At 47.8% G+C, this 27,195-nt stretch overlaps 2 protein-coding genes across 3 annotated transcripts; one reads left to right on the forward strand and one right to left on the reverse strand.

Annotated features, from left to right (window-relative positions):
• Nucleotides 1–6,260: 6,260 nt before the first annotated feature.
• pigo (phosphatidylinositol glycan anchor biosynthesis, class O) lies at nt 6,261–18,457 on the reverse strand. Of its 2 annotated transcripts, none has more exons than XM_048259551.1 (11): nt 18,283–18,457; nt 17,166–17,647; nt 14,831–14,974; nt 13,530–13,593; nt 12,856–13,015; nt 12,456–12,638; nt 10,264–11,857; nt 8,524–8,727; nt 8,095–8,279; nt 7,836–7,906; nt 6,261–6,608 (listed from the first exon to the last, which is right to left on the reverse strand). In XM_048259551.1, the coding sequence occupies exons 2-11, from the start codon at nt 17,644–17,646 to the stop codon at nt 6,479–6,481; spliced, it is 3,216 nt and encodes a 1,071-aa protein (XP_048115508.1). In that variant the 5' UTR covers nt 17,647; nt 18,283–18,457; the 3' UTR covers nt 6,261–6,478. The 2 variants fall into 2 exon arrangements, with proteins under 2 accessions (XP_048115508.1, XP_048115507.1); XM_048259550.1 differs by having other exon boundaries at nt 13,470–13,593; nt 18,283–18,456.
• On the forward strand, nt 18,415–25,786 carry LOC125304978 (coiled-coil domain-containing protein 17-like). The gene is made up of 14 exons (XM_048259552.1): nt 18,415–18,498; nt 18,847–19,198; nt 19,337–19,450; nt 19,529–19,658; nt 19,866–20,061; nt 20,927–21,025; nt 21,293–21,441; nt 21,760–21,900; nt 22,432–22,568; nt 22,725–22,810; nt 23,184–23,396; nt 24,112–24,334; nt 24,782–24,892; nt 25,486–25,786. The coding sequence occupies exons 2-14, from the start codon at nt 19,070–19,072 to the stop codon at nt 25,735–25,737; spliced, it is 1,980 nt and encodes a 659-aa protein (XP_048115509.1). The 5' UTR covers nt 18,415–18,498; nt 18,847–19,069; the 3' UTR covers nt 25,738–25,786.
• The last annotated feature ends 1,409 nt before the right edge of the window (nt 25,787–27,195 follow it).

Raw genomic sequence — 27,195 nt, forward strand, 5'->3', positions numbered from 1 at the left:
TCCAGACAAATTCTGACACTTGTGTGACTGCACCAACTGACAGTCAGCTCCAGATAGCAAACAGGGTAGGGTTGCCAATGAGCGCAGTCAGGAGTACCCTTGACATGACAAACCAAGGTCATTCAGCTACGGCTACAGTGGCCCCAGGTAGCCGAGAGGCCACAGAGATAGACCGCGTTGTGCTAAACAGCTTTAGCAATACCTGAGTGAAGTCAGGGATGTAGTGTTGTTGTCATGAGCTCTCTCTCTGCCTGGTAACACGCGCTGATTAAAGTCTGATGACCTCCACCTGTTCCTGCTCTGCTCTGCCTCACCCTCGTTTACCTACCAGCTGCACTGCATTCACCACTCATCATGCCCGGTATATAAAGCCTTGCGCGCCGAGTCCACACTTGTCAGATCGTCTGCAAACCGGCACCAGTTACCTGCCTGTCTTGGAAAACAACTCTGACTCTTTGCCCGCGTGAACCCAGACCCGGGCCGACTACTTCTTTGATCTCCAGCCCGGTATTCTTGACCTGCCTTCCGTCTCTCTTCTCTTAATACAGCCTAGCCCTTGACTGTACTGCTGCTTCGTTTCAATTGCTGTTGTGTGTGTGTGTTTCCCCAGGACTTCCCGGATCATCCAGCTCCTGCCATTGCTGCTCGGCTATTGGGGAACACACACCGCGACTTGGAACTCCTGAAACCCCCGTAACCCCCAACCCTTAAATAAACATTCTAACGTGGCAGCTTTTGTGGTCCTCGTCCTGTTTGGTGTCTGACAGTTGTAGTGTTACTCATTACTTTTTTATGAGGTTTCTTTATCATGATAAAATCAGAATAATCATACAATCAGGGATGTAGTGTTGTAGTGTTACTCATTACTTTATTAGGAGGTTTCTTTATCATAATATATCCTTCATGTCGTTGCAGTTTATAGATCCTAAGGACTTTAAATGGATTTATGGATACCTCCATTCTTGGTTGCTTCTTTGTCATTACACCTGAGTGTGGGTGTGGGTGGCCTGTCTCATTCAAACACAATGTTCTCTGAGATTAAAGTCTGGACACTCGAAATCGAAAGGAGCTGGGTTGCCAGGTGTGTGCATGAGGGTGTCTTAGTTAAACAGCAGTAGCTCTCCCATGACCACTTAATATAGGACAGAATACACAGCATTTCTCTGCACATCCCTGAGATTTGCGGTCTAACAAATAAGAGAATACGTTTTAGCATGAAGTGAGCCTTTTCTAAAAAGCGACACACTTTCACATGGGGGTATATAGCTTATAAAGATCAGCAGCAGAACATGGAATGCAGATGCTTGTAATAACGGGCTTATTAAACAAACATGGTTTGAATGCAGATGCTCGTAATAACTAGCTTATTAAACAAACATGGTTTGAATGCAGATGCTCGTAATAACTAGCTTATTAAACAAACATGGTTTATGGAGGACAGACTCCTCTGAGGATACTTTTGTCTGTCTCACTGGCTTCTTCTGAAGTTTTGTGTGGTGAAGAGAGACATGCGGCAGAACGAGCTATTCTTATCTCTTCTTTTCCCTGAACAAAGTGTTTTTATCAACATGTGTGGCACCAAGCTAAACTAGACTCGTCACACGACTTAGACATGCTTTGCTGAGAAAAGATTTCAGATAGTCAGATCTACTCGAGTGGAGTGAGCTGAGTTGGAACATTGAGCTCATCATCCTGCACTTTTATCTCCTCGCTGAGCAGGTCACGCTTAGAAGGGAGACATAAATAATCTCCTCTGAGGAAGAACTGGCCTGCACCAACTTGCATTCAAGGCGCTAATATAAATGACAGGTAAATCTTAAAAGGACCATTTAAGGTGTCACTCTGTCAACGGCTTTTTGAGATATATCGCCCATGATGCAAGGCTGCAATTCTACTGCAGGTAAACGTGCAACAGGTTTACACAGGTGAGCTGCTGAGCCTACAGGCAGAAACTGTTTCCTTGGCTACCAGCCAGGTAATCATGGTGATTTGGCTGGGTGTTCCTCCTTGGCACGGCCGATCATTTTGACTAAGGCCATTCATTAACCTGACACCTGCCTATTGTCCGGTCATGAGCATGTCCTGTAGGAGAGGTCAACCAAGGGAGAGAAGAACAAACCCATTAAGGTCAATCATTGTGTGCGTTATTGTTTTATACGGACTGCATTGCACTTGGCAATCAAGTTAATCTGCGCTTGGCTCTCGGCCGAGAAACGGAAAGCCCCTCAGAGAGTGCCAACTTCGGAGAAAGGGAGTGTCGCTCTCGTTTTCAGGAAAAGACCTTGCCCTGTGCCAGCAGTGTTTACCGCCAGATCCTACTGTACTGTGCCTGGGGAAGAGCAGAGCTGCGCTGCTGAAATAAGGGCTGTGTGTGGGCAGGCGCTGGCCTCATCTCAGTCTGCTGCCGTCGGTCCAGGCTGGCTGCACTTTCACACGACACGCATCCGAGCAGCACACCGTTCCAGTGTGTCCCGGAAGAGCAGAGGTCTTACCAGAAGCTTTCCTGCGGGCAGTGCAGGGCACATTCTTTGTCTTGCCAGGTCCCCTATCAAGAATGTTTGGCTTCCATCTTCACATAACCTTGTGGTTATTAAGTAGCCAGAACTGACAGAGATAAGTTAATATTTGTCCACTCTGGACAGTAGCGTAACTCTATTCAGGGCATGAGGGCTTATCCATATTCAAAAGGATGTGACATTTTAACAGGCAAAAACACTCAAGTGTTTTTTTCAGCAGGTCACTCAGTATGTGTTAGTATTGAAAGTGCCATCAAAGCAGCGGCATGCATTTTAAGTCCTTGATAATGTACCCACGCAAGCAGAGGACCGGTGAACTTGCACACTAGCTGAACTACTGTTCTGGAACATTCTGGAAAGCCCCGCGTAAACGCCCCCATGCAACAGCCTCTTTACGACACGGCGGCACGGAGATAACGACGGCTCCTGAAGCCTCCGGGATTTCCAGCTGGTCCGGAGCAGCAGATAAGAGATAACACAAACAATCAACAATCAACCAGCAGATAAGAGAGATAACACACCAATCAATCACCGCTGTCATCTCTTCTACTTCTTTGTCCTCCTTTTGCACGAGCAACCTTTGTCGTCATCACCTCTGATTCCAGATAGTGCCAGACTGTCGCCCAGCTGTGAGCCAGATCTGAGCCGGATGAGGCACGGATTCACTCCAGTCCCTGCTGTTGACTGCAAATCAGACCACAGTGCCGGATTGACTGTATCCGTATCCTAGACTGTGCTCTTCATGTCTGTATACAGTAATCAGGGTTCCCAGTCTGAGTCAAATGTAAAATTCCATGACTTTTCCCTGATAAAAAACTTAATTTTTTTCCATGACCTACTATACAATGAGTGAATATACTGTCCAAATATTTCAGAGCAGCTGCGTGCGTAGCGTTCAAAAATCTTTTACTTTTTTAGAGCAGAATAAATGGGCATGAAATAAACAGCGTTAAGCTTACTACTCAAGCCAGCAGTAAAGCTAATAAGCTATACACCAATTCTGCATGGACATATACTTGTATTTATGTATTTTGGCAAGTAAATTCTAAACTGCTACAACAAAATTCCCTGATATTCCATGACTTTGACCCAAAAATAATCAAATTCCCTAACTTTCCATGAAAATTCCATGATATTCCAGAAATTCCATGACCTGTGGGAATCCTGAGTAACGGTACTGTAAGTGGGGTAACTGGGGGTAAGCATGTCGTCAAAGCAAATCGCTTTGAGCAACTGACAAGGCTCAAAATATCATGACACTTCTACGAGACTGTGATGATGGTCCCTACTGTAAATCAGGAGTGTGAAGAGGGTCCCTACCGTGGGTCAGGACCGTGAAGAGGGTCCCTACCGTGGGTCAGGACCGTGAAGAGGGTTTCGGAGGATTAGCTTCAGCCAGTTAGCATCCTAGCAGGCCGCCACCATCTTTCAAAATGGCGACTGAAATGTGAGATTTCGGTAATTGACTGAAACGTGAGAGTTTGGTAATTGACTGACATGTGAGAGTTCGGTAATCAACTGACGTGAGAGTTCAATTCGACTGACATGTGAGGGAATTCGGTAATCGACTTGGACGGACCTTCATCTTAAGAAGATGGTGACTGGAATACTAGTAAGGTAGTGCACTGACTTCAGAGTCCCTTTCTTCAAACTTGAGTGTCAGCAGAGACCCTCTCCATAGTCCCAAACCCAAGTTTACGCTCATTATCCAAAAGTAGAGCCCAAGTTATTCTTAGACCGGAGGTGTGTTTTAAACATATTAAAAGGTGCCATTATGTGGTACATCAACACTTGATTTAGAATATCAAAGTATAAGCCTTTCTGGACTGTTCTAGGGTATGTGTCGGTGTGAAGTATAATCCTTTTCTGGACTGTTCTAGGGTATGTGTCAGTATGATGTATAATCCTTTCTGGACTGTTATGTGCCAGTGTGATGTAGACACTGGGTCCAGGACTCTAGAGAGGGATTTACAAGAGGGCAGGAGGAGAGCAAAAGGTAAAAAGTGCACAAAGAGTGCCCTCTTCTGGCCACATCACTGCTGAAGTGTGTGTGTGTGTCTGTGTGTCTGTGTATATATGTTTCAAACGGACACAGGTATTTGAGGTTGTACAAAATATTTAATCAGATATTCATTAGTAAGATTTTCCATTTCATTGACACAATTCATTTTCTGGAGAATTTAACACTTTTTCAACATCACCCCCTCTTAAGATCAATGAAACCAAACCAAGCAGCCCAAACTCAAGAAAACGACACAACCCACAAACAACACAAAGGCAGCCTCCATCAGCTCACACCACCAAACAAACAACACAAAGGCAGCCTCCATCAGTTCACACCACCAAACAAACACAAAGGCAGCCTCCATCAGCTCACACCACCAAACAAACAACACAAAGGCAGCCTCCATCACTAATCAGCTCACTCCATGCAGACCTAACACACAGCTATTGCGTCAGGGCAAAATCACCCTGAGCTCCCAGACATTGGCAGATCCAAGCCAGAACTAGACCAGAACCAGGTCAGGACCGTGTCAGAACCAGGTCAGGATCGGGTCAGAACCAGGTCAGATCCAAGCCAGAACTAGACTAGAACCAGGTCAGAACCAGATCAGAACCGGATCAGAACCAGATCAGAACCGGGTCAGAAACTGGTCAGAACTAGGCTAGAATCAGGCAGCGTCTGGTCAGTGATTTGTCCAACTCCCCTTGCCATTCCCCTTGCATGCGGCAGTTACTAGCAGAAGCCAAAGAGAAAACGGTGACCCTCCTCCAGGAGGACCGGTAGTAGACCCCACACTTAAACAGCACACAGAAATAAATAACAGTCCAGTCAGGAGAGGCGTACGGAGTGGACATTTCATTCAGGACGTCACTCAGAAGGCATGGCATGTGTTAAAGCTTGTGACCTGTAAACCGTCATGGTGAAGAGTTATGCTGGCCAAGTCGAGGACACAGAAGACAAGCTGTGTGTTTCATTTAACACATTAAAAAACACACTCAATTAATACCCGGGTGAGATACGTAACGGACGGTCCAGATACAGACCAAATAACAGGTGATTATTGCTGTGAGACCATGCAATTTATTAAGTATTCCCCAAACCCCCCACACATTAAACACACAGTAATAAGACAAGATTTACATGTGTAACCATCCATCCATCCATTCCATTCATTCATTCAATCATTCAATCATTCCATCCCCCTTCCATCCATTCATCCTTCTTTTATAAAAGTAACTCTTCAGATTCTTTCATTCTTCAGTCCAGCAGTAGCAGACACCGAGCAGACCACCAGCCCTTCAGTGGCTCAGGACACACACTGACCTCCACTGGCATAGAAATGGCAAGTATCGTGGAGAGGACAGAAGAGAGGGGAAGAGAGGAGAGGAGAGGAGAGGAGAGGGGAGAGGAGGAGAGGAGAGGAGAGGAGAGGAGTCCTCGTACTTCTCTTATTAAAAACAACAAACCAATCGTGAGTTCTCTTCCGCTTTCAGGCGGGCAGTGCAACTTCAGATCAGACGGCTCAACGCCTTCAGATCAGACGGGCAGTGCAACTTCAGATCAGACGGCTCAACGCCTTCAGACCAGACGGCTCAACGCCTTCAGACAGTTTGAGTTTCAGTATAAAGTGTTTTTTTTTCTTTTTAAAAAATGACAAAACGTAGTGTCTCACAACAGCAGCTTATGTTTATCAGGGAGTTCTCGTACAGTTTCTGGCAACCGTTGTGTGTGTAGGGGTGGGGGGGGGGGTAGAGGACGAGACCTTTGCTGTCCACACTGAAAACTTGATCATCTTCCAAGTCCTGTTTTTAGTTGGTCCTGAATGGCAGTTGAAGTCGACTGAATTGTGACCATTCCCATGGTAACCTCCGAATTTCCAGGGTTCTGAGTTCCCAAGGCAGAGGTACAGGGCAGTAATGGCGGCAGAGGTGGTGCATTGTGGGTATTGTAGGCAGTGTTACCTGGAGGCATCGGGCAGTAGTCTCTTAAACCAGCCGCTCACTGCCACGTCCACTCGCAGAACCAGTGCCACGCCCAGCAGTAGGAACACACTGCCCACCAGAAACCCACTGGCCTCAAACATCAACCTGCAAACACACACACACACACACACACACACACACACACACACACAAAAGATGATAGGACTTAGGGATAGGATGGGGCATAGATAAGGCTATAAAAAAGATACACGAGTATACACAAGGATCTCTAATTTATCTCCAGTGAATACATTAGTCAACTCCAGAAGCCTGCCAGGTACTCCAGCATATGAGGAAGAATAGATCATGTGATCATGTGATTGCATTTTTGAATACAGTACATGGAAATGAACCAAAATCTATAATTTCCTATCGACAACAGACCCCAGTATTGAATTGAATCGTGTCGCTGCAAATATCAAAAATAATCAAATCATTGGCTTAAAGAATCAATATCGAATTGTGATGAAACTGGTGATTTACAGCCCTCTGTGAGATGGTGAGGGTGTGTGAGGGTGTGTGAGATGGTGAGAGTGTGTGAGAGGATGAGGGTGTGCGAGGTGGTGAGGGTGTGTGAGATGGTGAGGTGTGTGAGAGGATGAGGGTGTGTGAGATGGTGAGAGTGTGTGAGGAGGATGAGGGTGTGTGAGATGGTGAGGGTGTGTGAGATGGTGAGGGTGTGTGAGAGGGTGAGGGTGTGTGAGATGGTGAGGGTGTGTGAGATGGTGAGAGTGTGTGAGATGGTGAGGTGTGAGGGTGTGTGAGAGGATGAGGGTGTGGAGTGTGTGTGTGAGATGGTGACAGTGTGTGAGGGTGTGTGAGATGGGTGTGTGAGATGGTGAGGTGTGTGAGGGTGTGTGAGAGGGTGAGGGTGTGTGAGAGGGATGAGGGTGTGTGAGAGGATGAGGGTGTGTGAGATGGTGAGAGTGTGTGAGAGGGTGAGGGTGTGTGAGAGTGTGTGTGTGAGATAGTGAGAGTGTGTGAGGCTGTGTGTGTGAGATGGGTGTGTGAGATGGTGAGAGTGTGTGAGAGGGTGAGGGTGTGTGAGAGTGTGTGTGTGAGATGGTGACAGTGTGTGAGGCTGTGTGAGATGGTGTGAGTGTGTGAGGGAGGGTGAGGGTGTGTGATGGTGAGGGTGTGTGAGATGGTGAGGGTGTGTTAGATGGTGAGGGTGTGTGAGATGGTGAGGCTGTGTGAAAGGGTGAGAGTGTGTGAGATGGTGAGGGTGTGTGAGATGGTGAGGGTGTGTGAGATGGTGAGAGTGTGTGAGATGGTGAGAGTGTGTGAGAGGGGGAGAGTGTGTGAGAGGGGAGAGTGTGTGAGTGTGCTTACTTGGGCGCGAACACCTGCCACACCATCAGATGCCTCCGGAGAACTGCTGCCGCACACACAGACGCAAACACCTGCACACAACAACACAGAGGGTGTTCAACATTGTGTGTGTGTGTGTGTGTGTATGTATGTATGAGTGAGCGAGTGAGTGAGCGAGTGAGTGTGTGAGCGAGTGTGTGAGCGAGTGTGTGAGCGAGTGAGTGAGTGAGTGTGAGTGAGCGTGTGAGTGAGTGAGCGAGTGTGTGCGTGTGTAACACACCTGGGCTCCACAGACAAAGAGGTAGCGTGCGGCTAGCTGGAGCAGGGCGGAGCTAAACTGCTGGGGATTCTCTCTCAATCGCATCTCCATGACGACATCCTCAGACTCCTCCCCTCCAGACCGCCCACTTTTGTTACAGCGCACCTCAGTCACCAGGGGCCAGAACAGCAGTAAAGGACACGCAACTGCACACACACACACACACACACACACACACACACACACACAGTCAGTCACCAGGGGCCAGAACAGCAGTAAAGGACACGCAACTGCACACACACACACACACACACAGTCACCAGGGGCCAGAACAGCAGTAAAGGACACACACACAGACAGTCACCAGGGGCCAGAACAGCAGTAAGAGAGACACACACACACACACACACACACACACACACACACACACACACACACACACAAACACACGGGCAAATAGGATGTGTGAGGAGAAGGTGTTGAGTGTGACGAGGGTGGCGGGCAGCAGGGTTCCCGTGTGTCCGTCGGGGAAGCCCACGAACGCTGCGCCCCACTGCAGCGACGCGAAGGTGGGCAGGTGCCCCGTGGCATGGAAGAACTGGCACGCCGCCAGGGACCACAACACCACCGGCGCCCAGGGCACCCTGAAACCAGCTGGGGCAAGAGAGAGAGGGAGGGAGAGGGAGGTAGGAAAGGAGAAAAGTGGAGGGAAGTAAGAGAGAGAGGGAGGAAAGAGAGGGAGAGAGAGGTGGAGAGGAGAGGGAGAAAATTAATGCATGTTAACTCTCTGTAAGAGTGTAATTACCAGGGACTACTGTACAGCACCACCAGTGCCCACGGAGCTAACGCCTGCTGTGGGGCCCAAGGAGCTAACGCCTGCTGTGGGGCCCAAGGAGCTAACGCCTGCTGTGGGAGTAGAGATGCCAGTTATTCTTAATGACATCAGCATTCAAGACTCTTATTCTTAATGACATCAGCGTTCAAGACTCTTATTCAGCATTCAAGACAGTTATTCTTAATGACGTCAGCATTCAAGACAGTTATTCTTAATGACGTCAGCATTCAAGACAGTTATTCTTAATGACGTCAGCATTCAAGACTCTTATTCTTAATGACATCAGCGTTCAAGACTCTTATTCAGCATTCAAGACAGTTATTCTTAATGACGTCAGCATTCAAGACAGTTATTCTTAATGACGTCAGCATTCAAGACATACAAGACAGGCTGAATAGAGAAATTCCTGAATAACACACTGAAGTGTTCTACTGCAGAGGCAGAGAGGGAGACAAATGTGACCCTGCAAGGCGAAACCAGTCACTTTGGTACATTTTAGAAAATTAAGTTATTGTGCTCACATGAACGGCCATAAACTAAGCTTTCCAACGATATGTATATCGAGGGCATTGCAAGTATCGCTAAGATACCCGCATCCAAAGTTGGCATGGTTCTCCTGTCACGATACGCCAGAAGAGGAGAAAATCACTTTTTTAAGTAAATTGTCACGTGCGATAGTGTGAGGGCACAGCTATGATTAGCCTTACGGTAGCGTGACTTTGAAGCGAATGGATGACTGACTATGTGCAGTTTCATCAACCGTGCAGTGAATGTCCTGGGTATGTATTTCAGGGGAAGTGAGGGGAGAGGAAGTTCTGTGTACACAGATTGTGTATACTTTTAAAATGCGCTACGTCAATTGAAAACTTCTCCTGGTCCCTAAAATGCGCCAGGATATTTCTAAAAGTTTTAAAAGTTGTACTTTTGGCCGTTCGTGCCCTGAAAGGCAAGTCTTTTACAGTCATATTCGGTTACATTCTGCCAAGAACGAGAGAGCTGACACATTGAGTAAATTTGAGCTCTACCGTAAAACCTTACAGCGGCGTGACTGCTAATGTGTTGAATCTTCACCTAAATAAAGTCAGGGTTTAACAGTGAAAACGTATGTTTTTTCGTGAAATTTGTTCACAATATGAAAGTGTAGACTGTATGCTGATGAATTATGCGAAAATGTAAAATTTGACATTTTAACCCGTAACATTTCTTTATCGTGGATTTTCTCAAAAAAGCACCGTGCGCAAAGCGACTGGTTTCGCCTTAAGACAGACGCTTAAAGCTGTCTGTCTACGACTAGTCCACACTGCCCCTGACTGACTCTGACTGACCGCCTGGCTGAATGAGTGGGAGTGACTCACTGGCGTGGTCCCCCTGCTGGCCGGAGAGGGTGGTGCAAGTGGCGTGGATGTGCAGCAGCGCGGCGGCCTCGAGCAGCATCAGCAGGAAGGCGGGGGCCAAGCTCTCCGGGTGGAGCAGCAGCACCCCGGTGCCCAGCAGGCCGACCAGCAGCACCAGGGGCGCCGAGTACACCGTGCCCAGGCCGTAGGCCTCCACGGCGGGCCGCCCGTCCTGCCCGCTGCTGCCCCCTGCAGCCTCCGCGGCCGACGCGGGTCCGTCCTCCAGGGAGTGGCGGATGCGCTGGTAGAGCTGCGGGATGAGGTGGTGCAGCTCGGCCTGCGGGCTGATGCCTGTGCTGGCGCGGTAGCGCGGTGGGGGGGGCAGGTGGTGGGTGGACGCTGACGCTGGCGCTCGGTGCTTGACGAAGACGGTGAGCGGGTCGAGCCAGAGCAGCGCCACCCCGAGGCCGAGCGCAGCGTAGGCGGCTCGGGGCAGCACGGACTGCGCCAGGCGGATGAGCTCGGCCAGGCTGCGGAAGCTGTCCTCGGGGGTGGCGCTGACCGCCCAGTGGAGACCGGTCAGCACGGCGGCGGCAGGCAGCAGCCAGCGGGCGGCGAAGACGGCGGGGGCCCCCGGCGCGTTGAGGTTGCCGTAGTGACGCAGCCAGCGGTACAGCAGGTGCGTCCAGGCAGCGAGCGCGGCCAGCGAGAGCAGGTAGTGCAGGTTGCGCAGGCGCTCGTCCTGCATGCGGGCCAGCGGCGCCAGGAAGGCCGAGGGCTGGCAGGATGCGCCCTGCTCCTCACGGCACGCGTGCAGAGCCAGCGACAGGCACAGCGAGCCCGCCAGCACGGCCAGGCTCAGGCAGAGCGCGACGCCCTCGCGTCTGACCGCCCAAGCGGGCAGCGGGATAGCGGGCAGGGCCCCCGGGGGCTTCTGGGAGTCGGGCGAGGGCGGCGGCAGCAGGTGTCCGTCCCAGTTGAGCCGCAGCGGCACGTAGAGGCCCAGCGAGCAGAGCAGGAAGGTCACCACGCGACCCTCGGCGATCACGTAGCTGTCCGACAGCAACGAGGCGCAGCGCAGCGCCAGCACCAGCAGGGCGGCGCCCACGAGCTGCGAGGGAGCCGACGGACGGCTCTTGGAGGAGTGCGTGGCGCGGCGGCGGTGCCGCCACAGGAAGAGGACCTCTGAGGAGCCCGCAGCCGCCGCGAGGCACCAGGGCGCGTCCAGGTGGCCCTGAGACGCCAGCTGTGCAACAGCGACGCACACCCCGACACACACCCCGGCCACCAGGGGCGCCCTCAGTGCCCCCTCCGTCAGCACGGCCGAGGACAGCTCCGACAGCAGGTAGCACAGCAGGCAGGCGCCCGCCAACAGCACCATGCCGGCGGCCATCTTGAGAGGGTGGAAGCGGGCCCAGGAGGCGCGGCAGGTGTCCCTGACGGAGGTCAGGTAGGCCTGCATGGAGCGCAGCAGCTCGGGGGACGCCGGCGCCCCCTGCTGGACGGAGGCCAGGTATGCAGAGGACACATAGGCGAAGGCTGCCCGCAGCTCTGACAGGCGATCTGGGGGGATGTCATTGGCCATGCTGGAGTACGTCTGCAGGAAGCGGTTCACCTGCAGGGAAAAGACAGAGACAGAGACAAACACACACACACACACACACCCACCACACAACAACACACACCACACACACACACACGACAAGGACTCATTAGTGTACAAAAGCTATGATATAGGACTCAAATGGCACCAGCACACAACTGACTGCTAACAACACTCACTGTTAATTTCTGAACTTTTGTGTTGTTTTTATTTGTAAGTCGCTTTGGACAAAAGTGTCTGCTAAATCATATAACCACATCCACCCCATATCCAACAACAGCACTGCACTGTATATAGCGCTTCTCAAGGCACCCCGAGCACTTTACCGAACTTCATCCACCACCACACAGATGACTGACAACTTCTTACCACACTTGCACAACAATGTCCTTCTCCCAAAGCTATGATCATATACCAATGCTATATCAATTACATTAATATTGCAACCATACAATACTTTGGTTATTTTCGCCTGATTTACTTCAAATTAAGACACAATAACTTGTGAGTGGACACATACGTTAAGACACAATAACTTGTGAGGACACATACGTTAAGCCACAATAACTTGTGAGGACACATATGTTCGTTTTGGGTCCACTGGCCTCACCTGCTTGACGTTGACCCACAGGGCCTCGGACTGATCAGGGCCACTCCTCCCGCCCTGTGGATGCCCCGGAGGGGGGAATAGGGGCAGTAGAACCTGCCCCACGCTGCTGTAAGGGATGGGGATGCCCAGGAGGAGAGCCAGCGTGGGCACCAGGTCAGTCTGGGGTACTACGGGGGGCTCAGCCTGTGGAGACACACACACACACACACGCACGCACGCATACACATACATCTGTTTACTTTATCATTACAAAAGTGTTGATGCTACACCATCACAAAGAAGCATTACACAGTTTTAACTGTTACCTCACAGCAAAAATCACAGCACACCAAACATAAATAAATTATGAGACGTGACTTGACACACACACACACACACACACACACACACACATACACACCTGTGAGGCGGGAGCAGGGAATAGGGGGGCGTGGCTGTAGAGGAAGAGGGCGGCCTCCGTCTCCTTGGCGCTCTCGCCCCCATGGTCACCTGTGTCCGTCATGCCGTGGTCCCCCATCACCACCAGCAGCGTGTCATTCTGGAGGTGCTCCACTACGGACCTACACACACACACGCGCACACACACGCACGCACAGAAACAGAGTGTCATTCTGGAGCTGCTCCACTACAGACCTACACACACACACACACACACACACACAGAAACAGAGTGTCATTCTGGAGCTGCTCCACTACGGACCTACACACACACACACACACGCACACGCACACGCACAGAAACAGAGTGTCATTCTGGAGCTGCTCCACTACAGACCTACACACACACAATCACGCACAGTCGTACCCATAAGCTAAGGCGTGACCCCCCACTCAGGTGCACCCATAAGCTCAGGTGTGAGCGCCCCACTCAGGTGCACCCATAAGCTCAGGTGTGAGCGCCCCACTCAGGTGCACCCATAAGCTCAGGTGTGAGCGCCCCACTCAGGTGTGACCCCCCACTCAGGTGTACCCATAAGCTCAGGTGTGACTGCCCCACTCAGGTGCTCCGCTCACCTGATGACGCCGTTCATCTGGGTGAGTTTGTCGGCCATAGCTGGGTGATCTGGGCCGTACCTGTGGCCGCAGTGGTCCACACCCAGGAAGTGAGCGATCAGTACATCCCAGTCCTCCCCCTTCACTGTGGAGATGGAGAGAAAGAGAGAGAGAAAGAGAGAGAGAGAGAGAGAGGGGGGAGAGAGAGAGAGGGAGGGAGAGAGAAAGAGAGAGGGAGGGAGAGAGAGAGAGAGAGAGGAAGGGAGAGAAAGAGAGAGGGAGGAAGGGAGAGAGAGGGAGAGAGAGAGAGGGAGAGGAAGGAGAGAGAGAGAGAGAGAGAGAGGGAGGGAGAGAAAGAGAGAGAGGGAGAGGAAGGAGAGAGAAAGAGAGAGGGAGGAGGGAGAGAAAGAGAGAGGAGGGAGGGAGAGAAAGAGAGAGAGAAAGAGAGAGGGAGAGGAAGGGAGAGAGAGAGAGAGAGAGAGAGAGAGAGAGAGAGAGAGAGAGAGAGAGAGAGATGGGATCAAAGCTCATCCCTTTCACTGTAGTGGGAGACTTTCGATGCAATGTGGGTGATGTGTCCCCCATGAAGAGACAGAATACTGAACAAGTGGGAACAGAGTGTGTTGAATATGCTCCTATAGCACAGTACATACTGTATACGGAACAGCAGAACAGTTGAGAATGTGTTGGAAAATGCTCCTATAGCACAGTACATACTGTATACGGAACAGCAGAACAGTTGAGAATGTGTTGGAATTATGCTCTTGTACTGCAGTAGCAGAGTCTCTGTTGGGGAAGAGGGCTTTGAGTTTGACAGAGCAGAGTCTCTGATGGGGAAGAGGGCTTTGAGTGTGACAGAGCAGAGTCTCTGTTGGGGAAGAGGGCTTTGAGTCTGAGAGAGGAGAGTCTCTGTTGGCAGCGTCTATGGATGTCAGTGATCTAAACTCTGCCTCAGAAGGACTGTTTCTCTCAGGAACAGTTGTATCAGTAATGCAGATTGCATCTACAGCTGGCAGCTCATTAACAGCTAATGATCTTAATGATCAATCACAGGGGGGCATGATATAGATCTCACTTTCTCACAACATAGGCTACTATGCACAGGGAGGCATGATATAGATCTCACTCTCTCACAGCATAGGCTTCTATGCACATTGAAGGATATTATGCCATTTAAATATGGAATGTATGCAGGAAGACAGATTTGCAGATCATGCAAGTATTACAGTACAATTAGAAGTGTGATTACTGTGACAATGTTCTGACAATGAGTCCTCCTACAGTCTCATTCACAGTGATCCCTGGTAGTCACATTCACAGTGATCACTGGTAGTCACATTCACAGTGATCCCTGGTAGTCACATTCACAGTTGGGAACTCACTGGTAGAGTAGATGTGTTGGAGGATCCCGTTATCCACTGTGTGCAGGTCCTTTACGTTGAAGGAGGGGAAAGGCAAAGAGCGATGGAACTTTTTCGGGAAGAGGTTCTCCCACGTATCATCCCCCATGAAGACAACACGTTTGCCTAGCAACAGAAACACAGCATCTTTCAGAAGAGATTCTGAGAACAGAAACGATTGATACACCAAGTGAATAGGGCTGCATGATACTAGTGAATAGGGCTGCAGTGAATAGGGCTGCATGACACTACTAGTGAATAGGGCTGCATGACACTACTAGTGAATAGGGCTGCATGATACTAGTGAATAGGGCTGCATGATACTAGTGAATAGGACTGCATGATACTAGTGAATAGGGCTGCATGATACTAGTGAATAGGACTGCATGATACTAGTGAATAGGGCTGCATGATACTAGTGAATAGGGCTGCAATGAATAGGACTGCATGATACTAGTGAATAGGACTGCATGATACTAGTGAATAGGGCTGCAATGAATAGGGCTGCATGATACTAGTGAATAGGGCTGCATGATACTACTAGTGAATAGGGCTGCATGATACTACTAGTGAATAAGGCTGCATGATACTACTAGTGAATAGGGCTGCATGATACTACTAGTGAATAGGGCTGCAGTGAATAGGGCTGCATGATACTAGTGAATAGGGCTGCATTATACTAGTGAATAGGGCTGCATGATACTAGTGAATAGGGCTGCATGATACTACTAGTGAATAGGACTGCATGATACTACTAGTGAATAGGACTGCATGATATTACTAGTGAATAAGGCTGCATGATACTACTAGTTAATAGGGCTGCATGATATTACTAGTGAATAGGACTGCATGATATTACTAGTGAATAGGGCTGCATGATAGGGCTGCATGATTTGAGGAAAATATCTAATTAAGATTTTTTTGACAGATATTGGAATTGCAATTTCATTTGTGATATGCATTTGTGAAAATGCGGAAGCTTTCAATATTCATAATTTCACTAAAAGTTGAGCCACTTCTGATTTGTGAGCACGCCTTTTGCATCTTTGACTGCAGATGTAAATTAGCCTAAGGCTAACTCTGGTGCAATGCATCAAATGGCAACATATATGTTAAGAATTGTACATGGTCCCCTAACATGAGAAGCACAACACTCCTGTTAGGTAAGTTTCACTGTCTGTTACACATTGATAATGACATTTATATAAAAATAGAAGTGACAAGATTACCCAATGGGATAAAGTTGTAAACTGCACAATTAATTGCAGCCTTTGCAATTAGCTAATTGAATTATTTCAGACTGTGATTTTGATTAAAAATAGATTCACTGTGCAGCCCCTAGGGTTAGCACAGTGGCATGACATGGCTAATGCCATCCCTTAGTTTCTCCAAAAGAAGATCACATTCACATGCAAAACAACCAAAAACAAAAACAGTCTTTAGGATTGTGTCATGTGTAAATAGCTGGCTAAGCCACTGCAAAATCAGCTAATCTGTGTCTGACCCTCTCCAGCACCTTAAACCAGAGACTTCTTAATGAGGAGACACAGCACTCAAATAATCTCTGATAGAAATGTATGGGGTTAATTCGTAACGCAAACATGGCAGTTGTCTACACATATTCCGCCCCTTCCGCTACCAAAAGTTGACATGTGAATATAGATTGTGCCAATCATGTGGTATGTTGTGAATACATCGTGCCAATCATGTGATCTCGCGGTTGGAGCGACGTTTGTGTCATTAATCCAAACAGTCCAATAAATGATGCTTCACTCTCTTACCCACCACCCAATACTCCTGGCATCTCTTGCCACACTTTGAGGGCATTTCTACTGGTGTGTGGTACTCCTGGCATCTCATGCCACACTTTGAGGGCATTTCTACTGGTGTGTGGTACTCCTGGCATCTCATGCCACACTTTGAGGGCATTTCTACTGGTGTGTGGTGGTCCACTGGCATCACATTTGACAGGTATGTCTCAATCATCTCAATCAGTGTTTCATGCTCTTCAGAAGCTACACTGCGGAAAGCCCATCCTACATGCAGGCTTCTCTTTCTCAGCACCCAAATCCTAGGGCAAGACTTAAGACCCCATTGCCTCCCCTCAGCCCCCACACACACACACACACTGCTCTCTCTCCCCTGTGTGTGTGTGTGAGACCCTGGGAGCACACACACACCACTCTGCAGCCACACACACCAATTTAAGGCCCAACACAGCACACACACACCCACAGACTCCTCTCTCTCCCCTGTGTGTGTGACCCTGGGAGCACACACACACCACTCTGCAGCCACACACACCAGTTCAACCCACCTGCCTGGCCCAGCTGGTGAATCAGGTTGTCCTCCAGGATGGCGCTGGAGGCGAAGTTGTTGCCCACGTCGATGAAGGTGGGCAGGGAGCCGGTGGTGAAGCCCTTGATACGCTGCATGGTGGTGGTGGGGGGGTCGGCCTGGAAGGTGAACAGCCCGGCGTGGCTCCTGTCCAGCGACACCAGCTCCTGCAGCACTGGGAGCTTGTTCTCGTATGGGCGGGGGGACAGGTTGGAGTGGTCGTACCGGGCGAAATCCACCTTCAGAGCGTCGATGATGAGCACCACGGCCCGGCGGAAGCGAGGCTGGGTCCGGCAGAAGTCCGCCTGCGAGCCCGCAGATGGCGACAGGACATCCTCACAGGTGCTGGTCCGGTTCACCTCCAGTCGGACCAGCAGGAACCCCCCCACGAAGAGGAAGATGCCCACGTAGAACAAGGCACACAGCCACAACAGCAGGCCCAACACAAGCAGTCTCTTCATTCTGATTAGGGGAGCAGCGTGAAGAGAGCGAAGAGAGAGAAGTCAAAGACATGTAAAAGAAAAACCACCTGCACATGCTACCCCACCTAAGCTAACCAAAGCACCCCACTTCAAATCATGCCTGGGAACACTATATTAAGATCAACTCAGATGTATGGTTGAAGGGCACGGAACAAACTAGCCGATAAACCACTGCACTCTCAATCCAATCACTAGTCATACCGCATAACGTTACAGGAAAGAACGAAAAAGAGGCGCACCACCACTCTGCATGGTTATGGAACACCCTACTGCGGCGGCAGGTAACTTGTAACGCTTCAGGTAATTTCTACACGTTAAATTCGAGCAGATATCGGTAAACTGTTGCCTTATCGTAGTTAAGGTTACCCCTTAAGGGTAGCTTCTAAGCTAATGGTCATTCAGTTAGATGGTTACTAAAACAAGAGGACAGACCCATAGATGTAGGCTATCACTAGTAAATGACAAACCCAAACACTATAACACAAAAACAAGTCGGTGGATATCACTGAGTAATGTGAGTATTGAGAAGGGATGATCAAAACAAGCAACGTTTGCTAGTTAACGTTAGATATTTAGTTAGCTGGACTTCACGATTCTTTCCATGGTGCCGCTGACCTTGCTGTTCCGCGTTTCGTCCTCTCGTTCGCGGCCAGACGGAGTGTTTATGTGCACAGCACACGACATCCACACCAGGCGGTGACAGGTGCCTCAGGTGAGCGATATCTCACTACCCTCCAAATGTACCCTCATGTGGGCAACGGGCTCATTCAGACGCCTTACAACGGAAATACATGTCGGTCAAATTTGCACACATCACAGAACAACTTCCGGGTTAGTATTTTGACATACACCTATATCAAAATAAAAGTGGGTCTAGAGACTGTCTAGACCTTTATTTTACTGTCTATGGTCTATGGTCTAGACTAGGGGCACCCCCACTTGAAAGCAGCATTAAATAGCTAATTGCATTTAATTCACACTGTAGCTTTTTAATAGTTAATTAATTGCATGTAATTCATCGTAGCTTTTTGATAGTTAACTGCATAATTCACGTAGCTTTTTAAAGATAGGTATTGGTTGTAAGCTAGGCCTATTATTATATTATTTTATTATTAGAAGATATTGTTTTCACTTAATAATAGTACATTATTGTGGTTTGGGGTTTGATTACATTTCTAGCCACACAGGTCTGTTGGGCGCGGTTGGGTGCGTCTTCGTCTCCTGCGCTACCACTGCAGCTTGTTGTGGTAGCCTACAGGTTGTCAGCGCTACTGTTTCATCCAATCCATGCAGGAGGTCAACAAACGTTGTCTGGGAACATAAAGAAATGACAGTGATTAGCTAAGGGTAGACTACTGCTGACCAAATAGTTCGACTTTGCTAGTGAAATTAGTGCGCAGACATGAACATATCCACCTGTCCCAGATGCGACATGTCTTTCAAGTCTTTGCTATTGCTTGAAAAACACAAGGAAAAGTTTTGCATTGGTAGTGCCAGGCCTATGAGAGAGTCTGAAACACCGAAAGATCTGGTAAGCCATTAACCTTTTTAAACTTTAAAAAGGACTAGTCTGTAAGATGTCAAACCTTTGTCTTAACACAATAAGCTTATGGAGTTGTGAACTAATGATTTTTAGTCAGAAATGAGTTAATGAACTAATGATTTTTAGGCAGAAAGGTTGAATGGTCGTATGAGGCACCATCTGGAGCACAGAAGGCATCTAGAAACCGAAGCCCAGAGGAAAACAGAACCCCAAACTGAGTTTAAACTCAGGAGGGAACCAGTAAGGATGTGCCGATTCAGAAACATTTTCAGTATTTCAGCTGTAATCCGCTGTCTAATGTTATTTGTCCACTGAAAGACAGGATCCACAGCTAAACCTCTGACAATGGATGGACACAACTCTCAAATCAGTGGTCTTGCAATGCACCATGACAAGAAATTAGCTGACCTGTCAAATGCAACCAAACAACTGCAGAAGAAACACAGAGGTGGGTTTTGGTCCATCTATCTATCTCTCTCTCTCTCTCTCTCTCTCTGTCTATCTATCTATGTCTGCCTGCCTGCCTGCCTGTCTGTCTGTCTGTCTGTCCATTTATTCATTGTAGTAAGTTTTAGGGCTGGCTGTTGTTTGCACTGCTCTCAGACGTTCAAGCAATGGTGGGTGAATTTTGCCTTCTTGTGTGTGCCTGGTGTAGAGATAGATGCTAAGCTGCTGGAGATGGCCACTCAGGGGAAGGCCGTCTCTGAGATGGAGAGGATGCTGCAGAACCTGAAGGCTCAGGAGGAAAGGAACACCCAGCTGCTGGAGGCCATGATGACACAGCTGCTCACCCTGCAGGCAGACCCCAGGCAGCAACCCACACAGGGCCACAAGCAACAGCAGCAACAGCAGTATGGGACTGGAAGTGATCGAGCACTTTCCACACACCTGGTCTCATTCCATTATCACAGAGCACTTTCACACACCTGGTCTCATTCCATTATCACAGAGCACTTTCACACACCTGGTCTCATTCCATTATCACAAAGTAGGTATAAGTATAAGTATATATACTCTTTTGATCCCATGAGGGAAATTTGGTCTCTGCATTTATCCCAATCCATGAATTAGTGAAACACACTCTGCACACAGTGAACACACAGTGAGGTGAAGCACACACTAATCCCGGCGCAGTGAGCTGCCTGCAACAACAGCGGCGCTCAGGGAGCAGTGAGGGGTTAGGTACCTTGCTCAAGGGCACTTCAGCCGTGCCTACTGATCGGGCTTCGAACCGGCAACCCTCCGGTTACAAGTCCGAAGCGCTAACCAGTAGTAGGCCACGGCTGCCCAACCGGGTCTCACAGCATCATGACAGTTAAATACCATCTTTTTGTCATTAACATTACACTGATGGTTCAGTTGGCCTTGCAAATGTATTTTTGTCATTAATATTACACTGATGGTTCAGTTGGCCTTGCAAATGTCTTTTTGTCATTAATATTACACTGATGGTTCAGTTGGCCTTGTAAATGTCTTTTTGTCATTACAGTAACATTACACTGATGGTTCAGTTGGCCTTGTAAATGTTGGAGGTGATGAAGCCCTCTCAAAACATGTGGTCTCTCTCACTGATAAAGAGAAAGACTAGCTCCTACTTTTTTGGGTTACCATTATACCGGTTGTGCAGTTGACCTTGGAAATGTTGCTGGCTGAAAACCGAGGCTGTTTGGGAAGTGAACTGAATTTATTGCTGTGCGTCTTTTGCTTTGACCTCAGACGAGAAGCATCTCAAAGCAGACAGAATGATGCCCAGGAGAGAGGGGCACAGACCTTTGTTCCTCTCTATATGGGTGGATTACTGTCCTCAGAAATCAGGTGAATGGCCCATCCTCATACACTGTGTGTGTGTGTGAGTGAGTGAGTGAGCGTGTGAGTGTGCGTGTGCGTGCGTGTGTGTGAGTACTGTATTTATAATATTAGATTTCTATTTATGTATTTTTGCCCAACAAGGATTACATTTGGTTTGTGCAATTGACACCACATGATAAGACTTAAGACTTCAAATGAGGGTCCACTTATGAAATCTTGAGAGTGATCTGACATTTGAACCCATTCTCAACCACATTCTGTTTATCTGTGTAGTAATGTGCGTCTGTCCTACCTGCAACATGGCGGCCGCAGTCCTCAGGTGTTGGCCCAGCTGCAGGAGCTTCTGAATGAAGCCCTGCAGGTGGAAATGCATCATGGGAAACAACCCAACCCCAAGACGCATCAAAGAGAGCCGAGTAAACGTGAGCTGTGTTTGCTGCTACTTACCCAAGATTAAATCCTTCAGGCTCAGATCAGTAAAATGACTGCCATTGTTTTTCACCACAGACCTACCATTTGTGTTGGACCCAACGTTTTGAATCAACAGTTCAGATTGAGTTGTACTAATGATAACATTAATTTGATTGCCACAAATCGGTTGCTTGGTTGCAACTTTGACACTCTTAACTTAGCTGATGTCTCTATGTCTAGAAATGTGTCCTGAGATGTTAAGGTTCATTCATTTGTCATTTGTAAAATATGCATTTCTCCTCACCTTTGTCTTTTACATGAACGAGCAGGGAGGTATGATTCTGACTGGTACCAAATCAACAAACAGCTCATCACCACAGAGATAGAGAACCAGAAGCTGGAGGAAGAACTCAGGACTGCTCAGCTGAGAAAGAGCAAAGGCTCCAGACCGCCATACTCTACACACATGGGTAAAATACTTTAGAGATAGTATTCTTTAATTCTTATTAATAATTCTTATAACTTGTAACCGGAGGGTTGCCGGTTCGAACCCCAACCAGTAGGCACGGCTGAAGTGCCCTTGAGCAAGGCATCTAACCCCTCACTGCTCCCCGAGCGCCGCTGTTTTTACAGGCAGCTCATTGCGCCGGGATTAGTGTGTGTGCTTCACCTCACTGTGTGCTCACTGTGTGCTGAGTGTGTTTCACTAATTCACGGATTGGAATAAATGCAGAGACCAAATTTCCCTCACAGGATCAAAAAAAGTATATATACTTATATACTTATACTCTTATTATTTTTAGCACTATAAATAGTATTCTTAGATATGGAGTGTGTCAAGTAAAACATTGTGAAATACGCTATACGCTCCAATCTAGAGATACTAGTACTAGAAGACAGTAACAGCGCAGCCAAACAGACAAAAAGTACTAGTTGAAACTTCAACATGGAGTCTGTTGGTAATGTGAGAACGTTCTCAAAAAGTTCTTGGTATTTGACAGGACCACTCAGGGGACAAGAAGTCCAAGCCATGAAGATGGATATTGACCTGCTGAAGCACGAGCTTGAGATAAACCGCTTGAGAAGACAGATACGCACAAGGAGGACACCGCAATCACCATCACTGTTTCCCTCACTGGTAAACAACGCTGATAAGTGTCTCTATGACAACAATCGCCAGGGAGTTGTCTCCTTTACTCCACTATGTTCAGCTGTATCAGAGTGATAACACATGTATACTTTTATCTCTGTTGACGTGATGATGACAGATGAATTGTGCTGATCTTCTGTCCAGGAGGAGGTCAGATCCCAGACGCCAGCCCTCACCAAGTATCTGTATGAGCAGACAGATGCGCTCGGACCAGCTTCATATGACCCTGTGTACGTGTGTACACAAACACACACACACACACACAAACAAACACACACATCCACGCTGGGACCAGCTCCATATGACCCTGTGTATGTATGTACCCTTACATGAGGACTAAGGATTAGATAATAATATATTTAAGCAATGAGAACTCATACTGTATGATCAAGTCTTAATGTTACTGTTGATAGTTGTGTAGAAACCGTATCAGACCAGTGTACTTATATGTTCGTTCCGTCTGTCTGTCTGTCTGTCTGTCTGTCTGTCCTTTCTTTTGTTTACACCATCCATTCACTCCTTGTAGTAATGTGAAGTGTCGGCTGTTGTGTGTATAGGGCAGGTTTGTAGTAATGTGTAATGTTGGCTCTTGTTTGTATACAGGGCAGGTTTTGTGGTGTTCTATGACTTCCTGCTGGGTCTGAGCCTGTCGTACCGCCTGTGCCGCCTGACGGTGGGGCTCTTCAGTGGAGATCAGGAGCTGGGCGCCCCCTCTCTCCTGCCCCCAGTGCAGTGTGAGCTCTCCTCCCCATGCCACCCCCCAGGGCAGCACAGGGGCCAACTCGCCGTGCTTGCCACCAAGCAGGCTGTGCCCAGGTCAGCATGTGGGGAATGCACATCCACTCTTTGGAAAAATTACTCAATAGCCACTTAGCCAATTAGCTAGTAACTAATTAGTTAATAAGTAGTGCAAAAGTCAGCTGGACATGCTTCGCTACCAAGCAAGACGTACCCAGGTCTCAATGTAGGAAAAGATTAAAGGGACACCAGGCAAGCCTGATGCTTTTTCTCTACGAAACTCCCCCCCCCCTCGGTCTGAAGCTCTTTTCTTTTTCTTTGCATCTTCCGTCAAGAATTTTCGCTGCTTCTTCGCCGGCTCTGCCATTATACACACGTTTGCAACAATCGCTAGCGTTTCGTTAGCCTGCCTCTGTGCTGTGGATGCAGGATGTAAACTGATCCTGATTTGGTCGGTGGGTACGATACACTGAACTTGCAAGCGGGATATTCTTCCTACAGGCAGTAAGGGCGGGCGAGAGAGTCTTCATTCGCCCTGTAATGAGTCTTGCGAAGACTTGCGAGACTTGCGAAGATGAGTAATTAACACGAAAACGTTGCCTGGTGTCTCTTTAATAAAAGCTGAAAAAATGGCTTCATAAAATTCTAATAACTGACCAATATATGGTTTAATTATCACTTAAAAACAAGCTATACCCATGCTCACTGTGTTTTCGTTCTTCTGATTTTAAGACCTGTGGTCTGAGGTTATACAGGCTTCCTGTGAAACATAGTGTGTTTTCTGTCATTCCAGAGTCCACCCTGCCCCTGCACTCTCCTTAGTGCTTCACCTGCAGGCCTCAGGAGGATATGACACGCTTGGACAGGAAGTGACCCGTCTGTTGTCCCGGGGCTGGGTGAAAGTGGATGTGTTTGACCAGCACAACCGTGTTATCAGTGGGAGGTGGAGAGTGCCCCTCCGACTGCTGCCGACCAAACCATCCATGACGACCGGAGAGATGAACGCTGTGCCTCAGGTCACACACACATGCACACACACACACACACACAGTAACACACACACACATACAAACACACACCCACACCGACACACACACACACACACACACACACACACACAGACAGAGAGAGAGAGCTAGATGCAAGGACTACCTCCATGACTGTATTGTGATGTCATTAGATCTACCTCCATGACTACCTCCAAGCTGTGTTCTAAAGAATGTTTGATTCAACTTTAGCGTCTGTTGTGAACTATTTGTTTCTCAGCAAAAGCCACAACGAATTGGTAACAATGAATGTAAAGAGACATATCGTCGTATAATAAGGGATAATGTATAGAACACCGGTCATTATCTGTTCGCCCTGACGGGACTTATTTTCAGATAATGACCGGTGTTCTATACATTATCCCTTACTTATATTATCTGTGTCCTTTGAGCTGGTGTGTGTGTGTGTTTGTACAGCTGGACAGTGCAGAACTGTATCTGAGAGTTGTGAATGCTCGAGATGCAGATGCACACAGTTCCATCCCCATCAGCCAGAGCATGGCATCTCTCTACCGATTCCCTCCTGTGGTGAGTGCAGTCACCCTTGGTGTTCTACAGTATACGTCATTGTTTCACTCAGCCACGGTCCATCTCTGAGCCCTGTGTGTCCTGATTCCCCACTGTGAAGAACTTTACTCAGGCCTGTCTGTTTCCTTGTGTTGTGTTAGGTTGTGTTACCTAGGCAGACCACTAGAGGGCATGAGTGAACAGACAGAACCAGAGCCGTATAGAGAGTTTGGGCAACTCAAATCATAGCGCCATGAAGACCAATGTCAGATGATTCTACAGCGTATCCCATGGGGCGAACATGCTATGTTGAAATAAATCGTTTCATTTCATCATTAACAGGCATATCAATGTTATTATCAATGTTTATTTTCACCATTAACAGACATATCAATGTTATTATCAATGTTTTTTTCACCATTAATAGGCATATCAATGTTTGTCAATATGTTAAGGGCCCTTACAGAAAGATCCCAGTGTCTGTTTACCTGTGATATCTTAAATGGGCCTGTAAAATGCCCAATTAGTCCGGTGGCATAATGTAAACTGCCCATTGTAGTGAGTGACCAGTGACCATGTGGACCATTGTCTAAATGGTCCTCTTATACACACAGGTTACCACGAGTAGACGTCTCCCTTCACAGTATGCGTCTGAGTCCTGTGATCGGAGCAACAAGACCCATCAGTACCCATCAGAGCCCGCTCCACCGACCAATACACTGTCTGGTGACCATGGTGACCTGGCCGCTCCACCGACCAAGACACTGTCTGGTGACCTGGCCGCTCCACCGACCAATATGCTGTCTGGTGACCTGGACCAGTGTTTTTCAACCTTATTTGTGCCACGGCACACTTTTGACACTTAAATTGTCCCACGGCACACTAACATCCTGTGTGAAGAAAAAATAAACATACCATAGCCTAAAATTTCAAATAATACACAGATATGGCCTTATTATGGCTTCTATCCAAGACCTGCTCAATAAAACAAGTGCCCTCTGTTTCATTTGTAGGTGACTATATCTAATTTAAAGATTTGTAGGATTGTTACTGAACGTTCTGTAGGCCAAAATCAAAACACTGGTGAACGTTCTTAAGACTACCAGACGCGAGCCTCTTCTGGGTTGCCAGATGTAATGAAGACTTAGCTAACGTTAGTTGACCTGCAGCTGCTTTAACGTTTCTCCAACCATGACCCAGCTACACATTACGGAAACAGTCAAAACAAAAAATACCCCTCTAACCAACGTAACATATTTAGCTGAAGTTAGCGATGCAGGTGAAGTTTAGCATAGGCTACCTGTTGTGGAGAAATATGGCCAGCTCTGCGTCAGACTTGATATTCTTCGTTTCACGAAGACGTCACCATCTCAGGAAGCTCCTCCGATGTCCACTTAATTTGTTTCTTGTTTTAATTTTGGAAATTTGCCTGCCTCTCGTAGGCGTTCATGACTACAACTGACAGCTGTTGACAGTTGGCCTTTGCTAATTTGGCAACCCAAATAGGAGGACGCGCTAGCCCATTATTAATACGCTATTCTAGAATTAATCGTTCAAAACATAAACGAAAATTCCAAGAGATTCCGCCCCGTAACTCTTTTTTTTTCATTGATTTTACAGGTTAGAGTAATGTTGTCAAATAAGCCATTACTTCAATTCATTGTGTTTCCTTACTCTCTGACAACATATGGTGATCATTTTTGGAATGGTTACAGTTTATTTTCCATTATTTCCTACATACTGGTCCTTTAATTGTTGTTATGAACTGGATATGTGATGATTCTGTGAATACTGGATATGGGGCCCCCGTTGTACAATGCCTGCATACCACAAATAGCGCAATCATACAATCAATGAGAGCATGTGGTTATAAATTCTTTGATGCAACAGTTGCTTTTCTGGACCATTGAGTGACATTTGGGTAATTCCCCCCCCCCCTTTTTTTCAGGCTTTGTTTTCATCAATAGAGAAAGTAAATAACTTAGATCTGTTTTGTCATGCATGAAGTTAGCTTCATTTCAGTTTGCCTATGCGTTTAAATAATAGGCGAGTGCAGAATGCATGTAGACTATGCTCTGCTAGTCACGCACAGATTTTAGTAAAGCAAGTACAGTAGGCCTACTAGTGGAACAAAATACCGACGGCTATTTGACGTTGCACTGCTGGCTATTATAGGGAATGATCAATGAGTTTTTAGGCCTTGTGGACTCTTAACCTTGTGTAGTCAGTTATGGCCCCAACACATCAGAAGGGTCACACACTAGACCTACTATAGTGTTGTCCTCTGGTTTCTCAGTTTCCAATGTTAAAATAGTTGATACTGG

The sequence above is a fragment of the Alosa alosa genome, chromosome 12 (genome assembly GCF_017589495.1).
Source record: "Alosa alosa isolate M-15738 ecotype Scorff River chromosome 12, AALO_Geno_1.1, whole genome shotgun sequence".
Lineage (NCBI taxonomy): Eukaryota > Metazoa > Chordata > Actinopteri > Clupeiformes > Clupeidae > Alosa > Alosa alosa.